At 36.8% G+C, this 18,448-nt stretch overlaps 2 protein-coding genes across 2 annotated transcripts in view; one reads left to right on the top strand and one right to left on the bottom strand.

Annotated features, from left to right (window-relative positions):
• The first annotated feature begins 110 nt into the window (after positions 1 to 110).
• LOC107678387 (steroidogenic factor 1-like) lies at positions 111 to 9,991 on the top strand. Its single transcript, XM_016473626.1, has 6 exons — positions 111 to 222; positions 746 to 887; positions 1,892 to 2,376; positions 3,467 to 3,625; positions 6,340 to 6,601; positions 9,550 to 9,991. The coding sequence occupies exons 1-6, from the start codon at positions 121 to 123 to the stop codon at positions 9,804 to 9,806; spliced, it is 1,407 nt and encodes a 468-aa protein (XP_016329112.1). The 5' UTR covers positions 111 to 120; the 3' UTR covers positions 9,807 to 9,991.
• A 1,782-nt stretch (positions 9,992 to 11,773) lies between these two features.
• LOC107678382 (adhesion G-protein coupled receptor D2-like) overlaps positions 11,774 to 18,448 on the bottom strand; it is a 34,972-nt gene continuing 28,297 nt past the window's right edge. The window contains exons 21-28 of the mRNA XM_016473619.1: positions 16,337 to 16,452; positions 15,800 to 15,920; positions 14,097 to 14,138; positions 13,897 to 13,950; positions 13,653 to 13,803; positions 13,469 to 13,527; positions 12,363 to 12,393; positions 11,774 to 12,050 (exon numbers count right to left, since the gene is read on the bottom strand). Of these exons, the coding sequence (XP_016329105.1) occupies positions 12,043 to 12,050; positions 12,363 to 12,393; positions 13,469 to 13,527; positions 13,653 to 13,803; positions 13,897 to 13,950; positions 14,097 to 14,138; positions 15,800 to 15,920; positions 16,337 to 16,452 (582 nt within the window). The 3' untranslated portion in view covers positions 11,774 to 12,042. The remainder of the gene's footprint in view (positions 12,051 to 12,362; positions 12,394 to 13,468; positions 13,528 to 13,652; positions 13,804 to 13,896; positions 13,951 to 14,096; positions 14,139 to 15,799; positions 15,921 to 16,336; positions 16,453 to 18,448) is intronic.

The following is an 18,448-nucleotide window of genomic DNA, read 5'->3' as shown; positions in this document are numbered from 1 at the left end:
GTGTGTGTATATATATATATATATATATATATAATTATTATTATTTTTTTTTACGATCATAGCATCTCTAACAGAAGCGAATGATTTGTTGCCTCAGTCACAGACGCATCTGTGAGCGTGATGGACTTCACAGCAGATGAGCAGCTGGAGGAGTTGTGTCCGGTATGTGGAGATAAGGTGTCCGGATATCATTACGGCCTTCTTACCTGCGAAAGCTGTAAGGTACGATCCAGCTTGTCTTTTGTTATTAACTCAACGTGTCGCACTCGCTTAATAATCATAAACCAAAGAGTTTATGAACAGTGAAGAATTCCATGACTTAATTATTTTAATGTAGCTAATGCTAGGAAAATTATTACTACGTAACAGTCTTTCTTAATGTCATTAATACAATTTATTCAGTCATTTATTTAATAACAGCATTTGGTAATGCTTTATTTTACAATGTCCTTGTTAAGCATGCTACATTTAGTTTGTAATAACAGCATATACCTAGCACTTGTTGTTAATATTACTCACTACTCAAATGTATAATTGCACTGTAACAAGGACATCTTAAAATAAAATGTAATCCAATATCTTTTTGGTTTCATCATGTATGCAAATACATACTGCATTTGACTGTCAGCTCTGGTCTGTTCGTTTAGAACAGTCCAATATGATTACAGGCTGTACTCCTGTTGTTTTTAAACAGTTGACAGAGCCTGACAGAATATAATCCTTATTATATGCATTATCATGACAGGGTTTTTTCAAGAGGACAGTTCAAAATAACAAGAGATACACATGCACACAGAACCAGGACTGTGGCATTGACAAAACCCAGAGGAAGAGATGCCCCTTCTGTCGCTTCCAGAAGTGCCTCAGCGTCGGCATGAGACTCGAGGGTGAGCCGTGCTTCTCATTAGAAAACTTACATGTAGAGAAAACAGGAAAGCTTTTGCTGTAAAGGAGCCAAATCAAAATGATAAGCTGTCCTGTCATTTAGGAAGCCACCCTGAATGTCCTGATCATATTACTGCTGTCTTGAACAGCTGAACCTGAGAGAATGTAATGCTTATTATATGACATTAAATCATGTATTATATGCATTTATGTTATATTTTGACTCCAGGCTAAGCATAGCTTGTCATTAAAGACATTTTAGTAAAATATAAAATATATCTAGAGAAAAGGGAAAACATTTCATCCGATATTTCATTATCATGATTTAATTAAAATGATTTTTGAAGAATTAATGTCATATTTAATGACACTCATTATGGAGTTTATACCCAGAAGATGAAAAGACTTTAAAAAATATCTAAAATAGCCTTGATTTAGTTACAAGTAATAAAAACCATGTGTTTTGATTCATTGGGCTACATCTATACCAGTTAACATCTTGTTAAAAATATATTTTAATGTTTCATCGCCATTTATGAACAAGTACCCAAGCGTATTTTCTTCCAAATCAATTTAAATTATGAACTTTTTACTTTTTTCAAATTTATTTGAAAGTTTCTGGGATGGAAAATATCCTTGTCAGTCTCTTATTTTGCTCTCTGTGCGCGCGATTCCCAGGCCGAGTGCAGAGAAGCACCTGTTTCCGCGCGCGCCTGTGACACATTCCTCACGCGCTGATAAGACTTGCGGATTCATGTTGAGAGTTCACAAAAACCAGGCCGGAAAATGTCCATATGAAGAGAAATATCCATTTGTTTGTGCCCTGACTTACTTAAGCAAAACCGTGCCAAGCATTCCTTGCTTTATTTGGCTTTTTATCCACTGTGCTCCTAAAATAGGCTTACATCGCCAATTGTATTAGACAGACAGCACATCTGCAAAATGTAATTAATATTTGATAAGTTTGATATGCAACCTTTAACACTCTCGCCCTCTTTCCTCCCAGCTGTCCGTGCAGATCGAATGAGAGGGGGAAGGAACAAGTTTGGTCCCATGTACAAGCGGGACCGTGCCCTGAAACAGCAGAAGAGAGCTTTAATCAGAGCCAGCTGCTTTAAAATAGAGGCCAACCCATCCCTCCTGTCCAGCACCCAGATTGAGTACCCGCATCCCGGATCACTCTCAGGTCTCCATCCCCCTTCTCTGTCCTCTCCGGAGTACGACTGCCCCCCTCTCTGCCCCCCGGCCCTGGGTGTTGCGCTGCAGAGCTATGGCTCATTCCCGGCTCAGTACCAATACACTGCTCCCTCTTTACAGAGCAGATCGATTAAAGCTGAATACCCAGACGCGTACTCCAGTTCACCTGACTCCTCTTTAGGGTACCCGTACCCTGACGGCTGCATGCCTGCGTCCCCACACACCAGCCCCATGAACCCTGGCTTGCCCCCGCTGGTGCTAGAGCTGGCCAGCTGTGATCCAGATGAGGAGCAGGTATGAGATATATCATCTGGAGGTAGAAATGAATTAGTTCACATAAAAAGTGAAAAATCTACTTTATTTAACAAAAGCACTTTATGGTGCTTTTGTTTTTCAGGTTCATTTAGTCAGATTAAATGACTTGAGATGTTACTAAACTAAGCACAGTTTTGTTTACCTGAAAAATCCCTTTTTCTAGAAATGAGAAATTGAACAATAATTCAAATATTGTGTCTTATAAAAAATAAAGTCTTTACAAACCTGTATGACATTCTTTTGAATGCAAAAGATGATTTTAAAATACATTGGACCCCACTGACTTACTTTTGCCACTTTTGTCATACAGGTTTGGAATAACTTGAGCAAAGTTTGCCGCAATGTTTATTTTTGGGTGAACTATCCCTTTAAAGGGAGGAGAATTCTGGGATTTAAAAGCGTGCATAGTTTAATTCAAACCTTTGGTATTTCCAACTTATGTGGTCAAAACAGATCAAAGACAAGTGTAACATTTAAATTTTTTATATATTTTAACGAAGTGGATGTTCTATTTTTTAGTTTAATAATATAATATTTTTGTATCACTTTACAGTAAGAATCCATTTGTTAACATTAGTTAACTACTGTTCCTTAGTTAGCATAAACTAACAATAAAAATACTTTACATTTAAGTTCAACATTTTCTAATACAACAGTACAAAAAACAATACAACAATACAAGAATCAAAAGTTGTATCTGTTAAGAATATTTAATGGACCTGAGCTAACATGAACTAACAATGAGCAATTACCAAAACATTGCCAAGGATTAGTAAGTACTTTAACAAATGTATTGGGCATTGATAGTTAATGTTATTTAATGCATTAACTAGCATTAGCTAATAGAACCTTATTGGAAAGTGTTTTCTTTAATATTTCGTATTTTGAGGGTACTAAACAATATTCGCCTCTAAATTTTGCAACATTTATTTCTCTATAAAATAATCCAATAAAAAAACACGTTTTATACTGTTTTTCAATTGATGCAGTATTTAAGTTAAAAACAGAGCAAACTGATTTAATACCACACACCATTCTGATACATTTATTTCTCAATTTGACTTTGCAGTTGAGAGGGAAGATCTGTGCATACCTTCACCAGGAGCAAAACGGGAAGGGGAAACTGGAGAAACCGCGGCCGTTCAGCCTGTTGTGTGTCATGGCGGATCAGACATTATTCTCAATAGTCGAGTGGGCAAGAAGCTGTGTCTTCTTCAAGGAACTAAAGGTACAGCTCTGAGATAAGACAAAGTGTGTGTGTGTGTGCTTATACATGTGGACACATCTCTGATCATCCAAATGATCATTCTGGAGTGTTTTGTCTATTACTATTTTGGAGAAAGTCTGCTATTTTGTCGCCAAACCACGTATCTTACTGAAAGATAACATTTAGGGACGCCAAGGCATTCAGATATTGTGAATGTTTTGTTGTAGCATGTTTGTCAAGCAGTTTTAAAAGTAAGATTACATTTTAATGTTTAGATTTTAGTGGTGGTATCGCTGATATGTGTCAAAGTCCAAATTCTTGCTCAGTTTCCAAAAAGGTTTGGATGGATGTTAATATCCTGAGAGGAATTTTGGCAAAAAGGCATCAGATGTGAATTTGGAAGCTCGAATTTGGACACTCAGTTGCTATTCACATCAGGGAGTGTTGCAAATCACAAAAGATTTGTTGTTGCTGTGATTCCGAAACAGATACAGTGTTGACATACATAGAATTTGCCCTCTCAGAGCTCTCACCTCTTATAAATGTCTTAATTATCGGTCTCGACTCATATTAGACGGAATATTCGGTCGATAAATGACTGCACGTTCGAATGAATTCAAGCAAATAATGTAGAATTTCAAACTTTGTTTTTGCACATGCACACCTGCATGACCGTCGCATATTTTTCGTACACTTCATTCCATTCTGCAGCCATGGCAACTAGCGTTCTGCAATTGCGAGCATGAAATGTGTCAGAGTTTGAAAACACATGCCAGCGACTGACTCCTGCAGACACAATGCTTTCAGAAACACTTAATTGCATTCCGTACCGCAATAGTTCAAGAATCACAGCCACATTGTTCCGGACCGCTGAAAGGTATCGTGCGATGTGGAAAACTTGCATTTGGATTGAAAAGGGTTTTATTAAACTCTATTTAGTGCGTGTTTGTGTGCATACTAGGGAGGGTTTGTGAATGAGTCTGACACTTTGTGTCCACAAATGCGAGAGAGGTCAAGTTTCCAAAGCTGTGGATTAGATGTAGATATACGGTTTGAGTAATTGTGTCTGGGCTGTGGTTGATATATGTAGCGCTACGCTTCTATTAGAGCTTTACTGCCGCCCACTACGTGTCAGAATACTGACACAACGTGGCCTTCAAAATGCAGCACACTGTATACGGGCGGAGGATTAGTGGGGGAGGAAGACGAGAGACCGATGAAGGACGAGAGGTGCGAAGGTGCGAGAGGTCATCGTTTGACGCTCATAAATACAGTGCATTCGATGTGCACTCGACGGCTGCTCATCACAAGGACTCTCATTCCCTCGTTTTATGATGTCTATCCGCTTAGCTGTTCCTCTGCATGCAAGGGTTGTATTTCTTTGGGTTTTAGAGTCAAAGGTGATGTGCTTGAGCGTGTGCCGTGTGCTACGAGTTGAGTAAAACCGCCTGAATGTCACACATTTATTGTTGTTTAGGGTTTTTGAGACTTTTTATTGAGAGGAGAAATTCTAACAAGGCTTTGAAATGATGATTATTTAATATTTTTAGATCATATATGAAATACCTTTTGCTTTTCGTGAACAGTCATCGATTTCCTATTCGCAGATATATGATATAGTCTGTATACAGTTTCTGAAGCTTTTATGGAAGCCAGGCTTTCTCACATACACTCTCACTCGCACACAAGCTCTGAGATCTCAAATCAAACCATTCGCTCGACTCTATTTACAGTCCTCATGTCATTCCAAACCTGACTTTCTTTCTTCTGTGGAGCTCAAAAGAAGATCTTTTGAAACATATCTGTGTTTTGTCCATACAATGAAAGTCAAAGGTATCCAATGATGGACTTTCATTGTATAGACAGAAACACTTTTCTTTCAAAATATCTTCTTTTGCGTTCAACTGTTTTTGTCCATACTGTAGCATGTTCAAAATGTTGTTGTGTTGTGGATAACAATGTGCTTAACATTGCACTTTATTCATTTTTGTGTTGCGAACTGTTATTGGATGTTGGAGTTGAATGTGAAAAGAGGCTCCGCCCCCTGTGTGTGTGTAAGGGGAAACAGAGAGAAGGGGGGTCAGAAGAGTGCTGGTTCAAGTGTGCTTCTCTTAAAAGTCGGGGTGTTGTACGGCGTGGGTTGTTAAACACCCCTTTTGCATCAAAACGCCTTGTCTGAGAACGTTACAATACCATGAAAGTCAATGGGGTCCAAAACAACACTGGACCCCATTCATTGTTTTTTTTTTTTGTATTATTTCTATGCTATTATAGTATTTATTAATGTCAAAGTTGTTCGTTTTAGTAATTTTGTTACATGCTTCATTTCAGTTATAGTTGGTACTTCACAATACTTCAACTTAAACATTTTTATTTCAGTCATTTATTTAGTTCTTTAATTTTTTATTTGAGCAACATTTCTCATTTTTGTTTGTTTGTTTTTTTAACTTTAGGTTTTTCATCGAATATTTGTTTATTCAGCTTCAACACATTTTCATAGTTTTAGTATATAATTTAACAACACTGACCCCATTAAATTTCATTGTATGGACAAATAAACACAGATTTTGTGTTTCACAGATAAAAGACAGTCACACGGGTTTAGGATGACATGAAGGTGAATAAATGATGACAGAATTTCTGAATGAACTATCCTCTTACATTACAATATCATGCGTTAAATCAGTATCATGGCCTGATACTGTAAGCATGTAATAAAATTTCTCCTGATTTAGGTAGGAGATCAGATGCGACTGCTGCATAACTGCTGGAGTGAGCTGCTGCTTCTTGATCATATCTGCAGACAGGTGCATCATGGGAGAGACAACAGTCTGCTACTCATTACAGGACAGGAGGTGAGTATTTCCAGCCATCATAGCACAATAATATCACTACGTAAAAGCTTCATTGTTCGTAGAAAAGCAGAACATGTTAGCAGAAAGAGTGTGGACAGAAGAGAGATGGCCTGTCTGAAGTTCCTCATCCTCTTCAACCCCAGTGAGTACGACTGCATCCTATTCACACACTGCTCTACATACTTTTAAGTACATACAGAGACACAATGACAGTCTGCAGAGTGACAGAATGTAATTGAAGAAAAATTATGCAAAACACAAAGGGTTGTGGGAAATATGAAGCCAACAACAGGTGTGATTGCATATTTTAATGCATATTTTATTTTAGTTGTTAGACGTTTTATTCCACTGAATATAAAGTAGGTTTATGTTTTAATTATGAATTTTGTAGTCATAGACCTTAAAGCAGTGGTTCTCAACTGGTGGGCCTCAGCAAACTTCATGATGGTTTAAAATGATTTAAAATATAAACAAGCATTAAAACAAACTGAAGCAACGAAAAGTCAAGACATTTCTTATTTTAATGGAAAAGTCATATAAATCAATGAAATCTTATAACCTCATGAGCATTTTTATACATTATATATGTATAAAAATTATATGCTTAACATTATATGCTCCAAAATGTTATCATGTAGAAATGTATAAAAATAAAAATAGAATAAAACTATAAATATAATAAAATGATATAATAAAATAAATATAATAAAGTAAAAATATAATAATAATATAAAATAATAAATACTCTTATTCTTAGTCCATAATAAAGGGGAGTCCGTCTCCCTCTCCCCTTTATCATTTAAGCACATTTGAAAATATTTTCAACATATTTTGATTTTGGAGACACTAATTGTAATCATTACATCCTAAATACAGTACAGTTTAATAAATATAGTGAGCACCAAATGTATTAAATAAATACAGCACCTCTAACTCTAACTTGTATCTAGCAACAAACCTTTTCCTAGAAATGTCCAATTTCATTTTCATTAGGCACAATAAACAAACAGCTGAAAGGAGAAAACTGGATTTGAAAGCGAAAGAATTTGTCACCTCCTCTCACTCTCACATTGATTTTTTTGTCATTCTTTGCCTAAACAGCTTTATTGAGTAATTTGTGTCCTTCAAATGTATTGAAAAGATTATTCAACATTTTAATTACTGTGTGAATGGCTTTTCTGATGAGCTCTGCTAATGCTTTAAAGTGCTCCATTAATGGGTCAGGCTATTGTCACCCAAACACACACACACACACACACACACACACACACACACACACAGACAGACAGACCTCTACTGGGACTATATGGCTATGTTCAGACTGCCCAAATTCGATTATTTTCTCTCATATATGACTCGGTTTTGTTTTTTCATAATAACACAACCCACATGAAATCTTGTTTTTTTGTTTTTGATTCTGGTTTGGGCCACTTCCATATGTGATACTAAAGCAGATACAAGTCAGATGTTTTGCAATGCAAGCTCATTCTGAATGGTCATATCGGAATTCATGCAACTTTTACATCACTTTAGATCAACATTAGTCACAATTCTGCGCTGACGGGAGTCACTCCAAAGAATTTACTTTTGTCACTCGGTTAATATGGAAGACAGCCATAATGGTAGTCAGTGGAGGGACAGTGAGGAACACACACACACACACACACACACACACACACACACAGACAGACAGACCTCTACTGGGACTATATGGCTATGTTCAGACTGCCCAAATTCGATTATTTTCTCTCATATATGACTCGGTTTTGTTTTTTCATAATAACACAACCCACATGAAATCTTGTTTTTTTGTTTTTGATTCTGGTTTGGGCCACTTCCATATGTGATACTAAAGCAGATACAAGTCAGATGTTTTGCAATGCAAGCTCATTCTGAATGGTCATATCGGAATTCATGCAACTTTTACATCACTTTAGATCAACATTAGTCACAATTCTGCGCTGACGGGAGTCACTCCAAAGAATTTACTTTTGTCACTCGGTTAATATGGAAGACAGCCATAATGGTAGTCAGTGGAGGGACAGTGAGGAGTAAGTATCACAGTGACAGTAGTGTTTCAAAACACTGCTTAGAAAGCTTTGAATCGTTTGCGAATCATTTGTATGTAACCAGAGGTTCAGAGAGCGTATCAAACTGCCAAATTCACTTGATTTCATTAAACGAGGCTTCGTTACGTCACCACTGTTCAGTTCGTCGCTGTGGGGGGGTGGGGGTGACCAGTGTCTATGGTTTTTACCTGTTTTATAAACATGTAGGCACTTTTAATGACAAATTTGTGCTGTGTAAGCCATGGCTTGTCAACATAGCAACTAAGGGGGTCGGGTCTTTGCGTAGGGTCAATTAAAAGGAAGAGTAGTAGTTAATAGTCTTTTATTGACCTGTTTAGCCAAGCCCTCCATAGATCAAACAAAAAAAGCCAAGAAAATGAATGAGAACACTTCAAATGTAATGGTATTAGATGATTAGTTACGGCATTTGTTAGATTATACTTTCAATAAAACATTTCCAATGGGTTGTAAAGCTGTTTTTATGCATGTTTGGCCTGAGTTTTTAATGCATTCACACAGTTTTGACCAGCAGGCGTCACCAGTGTGAGGTGTTTAGAACGCTTTGAAACAATAATATTGAATTGATTCAAAGCTTTGAAAAGGTTCATTTCCTTTTTCCTTTTTCTCATACTTGTCATCCTCCTTTGCATGCTTCCGCGGAACATCAGTGTTCAACGCTGATTCCCTTTCGAGTGTTTACTCTACATTTGTGAAGCATTCGCAGTGGGAACTCCTCCCCTTCTCCAAATGCTTCGCAATGTCTCGTTCCCGCTCTCAGGGAACTGAGGTTATGATAGTAAACGAAGACGTTTCAGTGTCCTCCATGTTTACGACCATATGACAGCTTCCTGCGCGCCATCTTGTTATTGTTCTTTTGAGCACAAGTGTCAGTTCAAGACCGTGATCAGTTCACACTCGAATCTGATACTCGTCACATTTAAAACAATAAAGTGAACATCCAAACTAAAGAAAAAGCAATAGATGTGAATGTAGCCTGTAATGATTTGTCTCTTGTCTGCAGATGTGAAGCTCCTGGAGAACCAGCAGTTTGTGGAGAGCGTTCAGGAGCAGGTGAACAGCGCTCTGCTCGAGTACACGCTCTACTCTTACCCTCAGTGTCTGGACCGCTTCAGTCAGCTCATACTGCGGCTGCCTGAGGTCCGATCGCTCAGCGCGCAGGCCGAGGACTTCCTGTGCTACAAGCACCTGTGCGGAGAAGTGCCGTGCAACAATCTGCTCATAGAAATGCTTCACGCCAAGAGGTCTACCGCCGTGTGAAAGTGACACTGCTTTGAGAGTTTCAGCCACATGCGCAAAATGAATGGTGAACAGTTTTCAGGCAATTCTTTCTTACCTTACGTGATGAATGTACAGAATTTTCTCATTTGTATTCTTTTAAAATCATTTAAGCATGACAATCATTGGTGGACGTGGAGGTGTTTTTTTCTTCATGCTGTTATTCTCTAGGCTATAACGGTAATTGCAAAGCGTGATCTCTGTAGTCTAAAGCCTCGTACACACCGGGACAATTATCGTGCTCGCTTATCGCCGACGTTTTTCGACGCGTCTTTTGTGTTCATACCCAAGCGATTTTTGCTGGCGATGAGCCGAGTGAACGTGCAAATTCACTCCCTGACATTAGATGGCGCTTAATGAAAAACAGAAATACCCCGGTACACATCGAATCCTATTTGATCTGCAATTCCTCTCCATAACAACTCCCTCTTATCAAGATTTTTGTAGTCGCTGTCGCGTTTGTCATTTAGCCCTTTGTGTTCAGACACCAATGAGACCAGCAGCTCTACATTCATCTTGCCTCGATGCATCTTCTTGGTCTACTTACTTCCTCTTCGTCGTTAGGTATCAATGTGTGCTCGGCAAGACCGTTTTGTGCTTGAGCACGCCACCAAGTCTTGTTTTACTGTAACTTCAGCAGCTCCAGGCACGTGAACAAAAGCGCCAATCTCATTGGCCGGTCAGTTTTTAACGCGGCGCATCAAACCAAAAAAACGAGCCCGAGGCGTTTATTAAAAAAATGACGCTTTTACGCGTCGGTGTGCACACTCACATTGGCGCCCTTTGTTTAGTCACGAGGCGTTAAACGTCGGCGATAATCGTGCGATATTCGTCCCGGTGTGAACAAGCCTTAAGAGCGATGTTTCATTTGAACGCTAATTTATGTATGTTATTTTATCTTAATGCTCCTGTGCTTTTGAATGGATGATGAGTATTGTAATTTCTTTGTTTTCAAATACATTTATTTAGTAGGTATTTAAAAAACATTCCAAAAGGGCTTGTCCAACAATGAATCAAATGAAAAAAAAAAAAGGTATTTATTGAAATTATATAATTAACAGTATCAATTAAACTATTTAAAGCACTTTGTTTTTTTACATAGATTACACATTTATTTGTCTTTCCATTTAAGTGAAAAAATTGGTCGCAATAAAATAAAATAAACAACACGTTGCAGTTGTATGAGGACTGTGTGTGGCAGTCTAAAAGCAATCTTACTTTGAATGGGCATGTTTCTAAAGACAGACATGCTGCTAAACTCTGAGTGTCTCTTCAGTGTGCCAATAAAAAGAGGTTATGGGAAGGTCAGAAAACATTCACACATGTTGCCACCTTTGTAAGCGCATAAAGAGAGAGTGCTTCTTTTGAAATCCATTTGAACCAATTATTCTTCTATTCATTTTTAGTCTAATCAAATAAAATGTCCTGTGTATCATAAAAAAAAAATAAATATTCATAAATGACTACAGAGATACACACTTTCCACATCAAAACAAACAAATTAGTTTTAATAGTGAAAAAAGTAATACTGCATTTTATATGCATTGTATAAAAATAGGTAATACCTATTATTTACGTTTTTACGTCATTTCAATTGGGTAGTAGAATTACAGCATGAATAAACCAAAAACAAACCATTAAATATAAATGCTGTTATGATAAGGTAATCTTTCCATACTTGCTATTTGAGCACTAAAGACTTGTTTTTTATAAAAAATTAAATCGTGTTATTGAAATGATATATTGATACTTTCAACAGTCTCTTCAGAAAGATCAAACAGCTGATTGGTTTCAATGTCCACAGTTTTCTGATTCTTCAAAATATTGAATGTAAATCTCCACGGATGGGCTGCTCGTTCCCAACCGAAGTCAAAAATCACTAACAAGTCTGGTCACGATTAATGGTGTGATGCTCTTTGTTGCCCTTTTTTAGTATTATGAGCCTGACGACATCTATACATTATAAAATGATGACCAAATACACAACGTTGAGAAGTCTTTATGTGCCATGCTGAGCACAGTCTCATTGAGCGTTTACTGAAAGAGTGGTTTCATGTTAATCAAAAAACATTTACTCACTCAGCACAGACTGAGATCTGGGAACAAGACGGCCTGCAGGATTGCGGAGGAGGCAGTGTGTGCTCCTCCACAGAAAGAGCTACGTCTTCATCCCAGGATAAGCCACGAGTCCATGCAGAACTGTAGTGTAGTTTTCCCCTCAACAGCCTGTGGTGAAGCAAAAAAAGAAAGAAATAGCAGTACATACTTTTTGATGGCATAATTTAAACATATCAAAGCTTTATTCCATCATGCTATTTTGACAATTTTTAAGCTCAGTTCTCAATGGATTTAAACTGTTCGGCCAACAGCATTGGTTTTAGATTTAACTGTAGTCTATTCTAATATTAATTTCTTTTTATTTATCACATATTTGTTGAGAAGTGACAAAGCTTTTTGCTTATCCTGCTAGTGAAGAACTAGTGCTTCGGTGTGGACACACTTTATCTTGCAACAAGTTCATATGAAACAGTTCTTTACCTGAGGGCTTAGAGGCTGTCAGCTGAACCACCTGAAACAAAAGATAATGCCGTAATATCAAGTCAATTTGATTTGTATAGCACTTTTCACAATACAGACTGTTTCAAAGCAGCTACACTGTTTCAAAGCAGGTTACATTTTGTAACTGTATAAGCAAGTAAGCAACTGAGATTATCTGTTTAGTGAATATCACCCTACTGTATGTTTGCAGATAAAGTTGCATATGCTTATATATGCAATAATGCAACATTATATAAAGAGCTGCACGATAATACAGTTACATTTTTGGACGAGAATTGAGATGTACTATAGTAAATATCACTTTACTTGAGCTAGCATTCACTTGAGATTCCTGCAGCGCGCTTTCAGAGTTCTCTGAAACCCTCCACCTTCCCCAGGTCCACCTGTATAGATCTGCTACGAGGTGATACATGTATGCTATATGCCGGTTTTTTCATGTATATTATATTTGCAGCAGCTATATTTCTTACATGCTCACAGCAGCATGCTGTGGATGTATTGGCAGTAGCAGGTCACGTAGCAGATCTATTCCTCCAAGACCAAATACATTAACATTGTCATGTACATTACCATGCCAATCCCTCCGAGAGTTGTCATGACAGAAATATATATATAAATAAATAAATAACTACGAAAATACAGTTTAAATTTTCGTGACATAATCAATCACGCAGCTGAGATTTGTTATTAGAATATTTCTTTATGTGAGTATACAATATGTAGGATGTACATATATATATATATATGCAACTTTTAATATATCGCTGGACGATAATATAGTTTATATTTTTATTGATATAACAATAAAGCTTTTGAAATTTGCTATATAATACATTGCTTAACATGTGTGTACTGTATGTGTCCAGGTAACGTTTGATATACTTAGTAGTTGTATAATTCATTAATAATTAGTAATTTGTTAATTTATTCGAGTTAATAATTTGTAATTTGGTGGTATTGAGAATTATGAAATTTAAATGAACAAGTTTTGTTCAATTTATAACAATTGGTTGTAGTGACAAGCCTAATTACTATTTGATGATGTGTAAAATATCAGTGAAAAATATGTGTGGTTTGCAGCTTACCTGACTTATGTTAGCCGGTTTTAATGGGAAACTCACAATATGGTCCTCTTTAAACCGTTCTAACATATAAAGAGGAAAGGACAGAGATGTTACATGCAAGCAAATCTGCTTTTTTAAGTTTCATGTTGACTAAAAGTAACACCAATTTAGCTGCAGATGGTCGATACGGATGAGTTTCACGCACCGTTCTTAAAGACGAGCGAGTTGGCTGTAGAAGTGGTGATGGGAGTCGAGCTCTCGCTGCTCTCTGGGCTGGAATGAGTCGGCAGGCTGTGTACCCATGAAGCACTGGGAGATTTTTGGGAGGGCAAGAAGCTGATAGGCTGTGAGCAGTTCTGCAAGAGGAAATGACATCAAAAGTGAGTACAATAACAGAGAAACAGATTTAAACTGTTCAACTATTTAAATGAACAAAAATAAGGTCTTACAGTAAATGACAAAGCTTTTCGCTTGTCCTGGATTCTTCTTATTGCATTTCGCACCTACATTACACGCATAAAACATCCAGAAACAGTATTATGTTGCAATTTAGAAAGGAAATCATACAACTTCTTCGTACTACTGAAATATAAGATAAGAAATATAAGAAAAATATAAACTGATAGCTGATGTTATCAGTGAGTCATACCTCACTGTTGTAAACCGCATACACCAGAAAAATATACAGGCCCTAGAATGAGAGGAGATGTTTAATGAAATAACATGGACGCTCACTCATGCTAGTGATTAGAATGTTAACAACACTGAGCAAAGTAACTTTTAAACTTTATAGTCACTAAAAGATGTTTATATGATCATTTATAATGGTGTATATGGGTCATTATACTGTTCGTTTTGCAACCATGTCAAAGCAATAATACATGAATAAAAATAAAATGCAAAATATTGTGTCAATCTCAGCAATTTATGAGTCATATTTCATCTCCAAATATAATTCTTTAAAATAAAAATGATATTCTTCATAAAGAAATTGAAGCCTATATTTGGGCCATAAATCATCTTCCAGGCACTTGGGATTTAATTAAAACAACATTGAAAAAAATTTAAATTTTTTGCATTACAGTAACAAGAATTTGGGGAAGTGGAAATATGTTGCATTGTAATGAAAATCATGTCACAATGCAATTTGTTATGCAAAATATAATGAAAATTCACAGTGCTATATGGAAAATCATTTCTCATTTTTCTTTTCGATTTTGTTTTATAATATATGGGTTTGTTTCAATCAATTATTGTGTTTAAAGAATAAGCAACAGAAAATAAACAGTTTGAAATAATTTCAATAAAAATAATAATATAATAAACATTAAATGAATTTTTGTTTTCTGGGCCAAAACATTTAAAAAAATGCTTAAAATATAGTTTACTCAGACGTCTGAAGATTCAGTGTCTGGGGTGTAATAAACAGTATCATTAAAACAGTAAAAAAATAACAAATCTTTAAAAATAACCAGGAGAAACCTTGTTTTTGGAGGTTTAACTCAAATCATAAAAGGTTTATTCTTAGATCTTGTTAGCACAGAATCAGCCATATATTACAGCTAACAGGAATGTTCCATATACTTCCTGCATCTTTACGCTTGCTGCTCTCCCAGACATCTGCTACATAAAACATTCAAGATAGATCTGCACTGAAGAGTTTCCTTGCAGTGATGGACTCTGCTCATGTTTCTCCTCCTCTCTGTGTGTCTCCCTCATTTTCTCTATCTGTCTTCTGCTTCTTTTATCTTTTTCCCAGATGCACACAGTAAATCTACATTAACAAGCTCTGGGAGGGAATTCAGTTCTCATTCATTATAGACATGGGAGGAAGAAAGAGACAGTAAAAGAGAGCTTCATTAAGCTGAAAACCGAGAGAGGAAGTTAATTTCAACCGTGTTGATAGACTGGAGTCGGATTAAGAGGAAGGCAAAACATGCATGGTTGAGTAAGAGCTGGCCGATTTTGACAAAAACGATAAACATAATTATTTTTGTCAATACTTTGTCAATAGACTTTGGAAATAGACATCATGCATTTATTTAACTGTAACCTTATTTTTAACAGTGTATTTCCTTGAACTTTAAACATTATTCAACTGAAAGAAACAAATGCAAATTTAACAAGAAATTATAATTAATATTTGTATTATCGCAAGTAACGAAAATATTTACAACACTGCAGTGTTTGCAGAGTTTGTAATACAAGACAAAACAACAGCATTGAGAAACTGAATGCGGCAGAATAATGAATTCATCTTAATTATTTTGTTTTCATAACCACTGGCCAAAATCGTAAGTGAAAATAAAATGTGAATAATCGCCCAGCCATAGTAGAAGTGCTGAGTGTTACCTGAAAAGCATTGAGTGTGATGAACAGATAGGCCATGACGACAGACAAGTGTACCAGCACTCCACACAGCCAGGTCAGACCTAAAACTGGTAACAAGATCAATACTGACCGCGTCGCTGCCCTGCATGTGCACACAAACACAGTATTAAACCTTCATATTACTGCACTGGCTAGGCTGCTCAGTTTTACATCAGTATGACTGAAACTCTGCTTCAAGGACACTCCAGTTCTCTGCTAATTATACAGACACTTCTGATTCATTTCTGCTCTTTCTTTATATGAAATATCCATATAACAGGACAAACAGAGGAGTCTCTGTGGCTATTTGTATCATATCTTCTCAAGTCCAGGTGGCTGATAGGAACAAATGAGTTACTGGCAGACAGGTGCTTTCTCGCTGCTTCCTCTGTTCAACAAGATAAGAGAAAAACTAGAACTGTCTACAATAACGAGTAATGACTGGCTGATACTGCTTTCTATCTCTTAACTCTGGCCTGTATTTATTTCAAAGGCAGTTGAGTAGTGAAAAAAACTCACCAGGTAAGATCTAGCGTGTGAAGTTTCGAATCAGAACTAGGCGTCAGCATTTTGGCTCTGCGATGTGCACTGGCCACTGTAACCATAACAACCCGAAAAAGCACCACACCGTTGACCTAAGAACAGAGAACCATATCTCCCATCAGACACTGCTACAAGGAAGACCATATTTCAACTTTTAAAGGGTCTTATAATACAATTTTAGTATTTTTCAGTAGGTAAACTTATAATATTAGTGGAGTTCTGCCAGGACCACTATCGTCAAAGATGATTGACAATTAGCATACAGTTTGGATTGGCGGTATGGTCCTGTTCTGGGCAAGAACTCCCTGCGCATCCATGCAGCCTAGCATGGATGAGAGCAGGGAGAGCAGCGATAACCCCCCAGGGTAAACAGAACAGAACCAACATAAATGTATTGCAGATATCGTTAAAGTTCAATAATGTTATGTACACATTTTAGAATTAGTCTGATTCAAGGAGAATCAGAAGGCTGAATCCCGACTGACAGAGGAGGAGCTGGGGATGGAGAAGGGTAATTAGCTATTGAGCAATGCGAAAACTGCTGATACTACTGAGGGACCTTATATATGAATGCTTAGATAGGTGTCGTATTCCAATAGGTTGATGGGGATCAGTTGAGAGTCAGCTGATGCGAGCTTGACTAACGTGACCTGCCAGAACTAACGCCTTTGAGAAACACCCCTCTTCACGTTCACAGCAGGGATGACATATTTTTATAGGCCAAAACCTGGAAATGAGTTGCATGTTATCATTTCCAGTTCCATCGCCTCAAATTCATTTGGTTTTTTGTTTAAATGCCTGAAATATTGTCTGTGGGGAACACAGGCTCAAGATAATTTCATGTTTTATTCTATGACATAAAATGCATCAGTAATGCCTCGCTTTGTGATTTTTTTTAAAGCTTTTATTTGTCTTGGAAAAAGGTGGTTGCCAACAAGTGGCTAAATGGGACTACAGAGGTTGTCGAGACATTAAAAATCATGTAAAACAGGTCAACTCATTTACTCACTGGTTGCTTTTACAGCCTCATTGTGTGTATAACCGCAGGCTTGCAAACTATTATAACTCAAACTTTTAGGGAAAATGTTTTTTTAAATAAAAACTGAGTTGTCAGAAACTTAATGGTGGCAATGTTGAAGTCGTGTGACCATTTATAGCATATGTTTAGCTTTGTACTCCTGGTATTTGTATTTAGGCTTCAAAATTCATTAATGTTGTGTTCATTTAAAATTAACATGATGTACAAAACACAGTTTATTTTCTGCAACAATCCAAAAGCCAATGGAGAAATCCTACTGGGTTTTTGTCAGGGGAAGCAGGGTGATGCAAACTTCTGGGTTTGGCCTACAAAAATACATGGCCTACAATACTACAACACTATATTGCACGGGACAGTATCACAAATCACTATAGGATTACTAGATAGTTCAGAATGAGATGTTACTGCAACAAAGTTTCAATAAATCATCTTTTTGGGTTAAAGAAAATCTGGAGTTTACAGAAATTTACAGCATGTTTAAAAGTAAATAGATCAAGTTCAAGAAATAGAATATGGAAAATATGCTTCATGATGACATGATCCCTTAAATTTGTTTAATGTGCAAACAACCTTTAATTTTACAAATGAGATCTTTGGCATTTAATGCACACATTGCATTCGTACATTATGCATTTAGCTGACATTTTTGCATAAAGTGTCCTTTGCAGTCCAGCCTGATTTAAAGTCGCAGATCTTTTCTTCCACATTGAGACATACTTATTGGATTATCGAAAAAAGAAAATAGGGTGGGACTATTCAGCTGTTGTTGATTGGATGGAGGGAGACCTGAATGACAGCTTACAGTTAATTGTAAGAAACAGACGGGTTTAAATGAACTAAATGATTGGAGAAGTCCAGCATGTCACCAGAAAAAAAGACTGTTGTTTCATGGGAAGATCCAGTTATGACATTTTGATTAAACATTATACGGTTAAAACTATTTTTTTAAAAAGCAAACATATACACAGATGAATTGTTTACAAAAGGATCTATAAAATGCATTTAGGAAATAGATTTCATGCTGACTTTAAAACCATCGGAACTGTACT

This window comes from Sinocyclocheilus anshuiensis, unplaced genomic scaffold (genome assembly GCF_001515605.1).
Source record: "Sinocyclocheilus anshuiensis isolate Anshui unplaced genomic scaffold, SAMN03320099.WGS_v1.1 scaffold112, whole genome shotgun sequence".
Lineage (NCBI taxonomy): Eukaryota > Metazoa > Chordata > Actinopteri > Cypriniformes > Cyprinidae > Sinocyclocheilus > Sinocyclocheilus anshuiensis.
The sequence above is the reverse complement of the archived record's forward strand: the minus strand, read 5'-3'. Positions and strand labels throughout refer to the sequence as shown.

What these genes read in the sequence shown, in the direction of transcription:
- LOC107678387 (XM_016473626.1), top strand. Translation starts at nt 121, where the DNA reads ATGGACTTCACAGCAGATGAGCAGCTGGAGGAGTTGTGTCCGGTATGT. An exon ending in TTACCTGCGAAAGCTGTAAG is followed by an intron (nt 223 to 745) that starts GTACGATCCAGC and finishes TTATCATGACAG; the next exon opens with GGTTTTTTCAAGAGGACAGT. An exon ending in CCTCATCCTCTTCAACCCCA is followed by an intron (nt 6,602 to 9,549) that starts GTGAGTACGACT and finishes TCTTGTCTGCAG; the next exon opens with ATGTGAAGCTCCTGGAGAAC.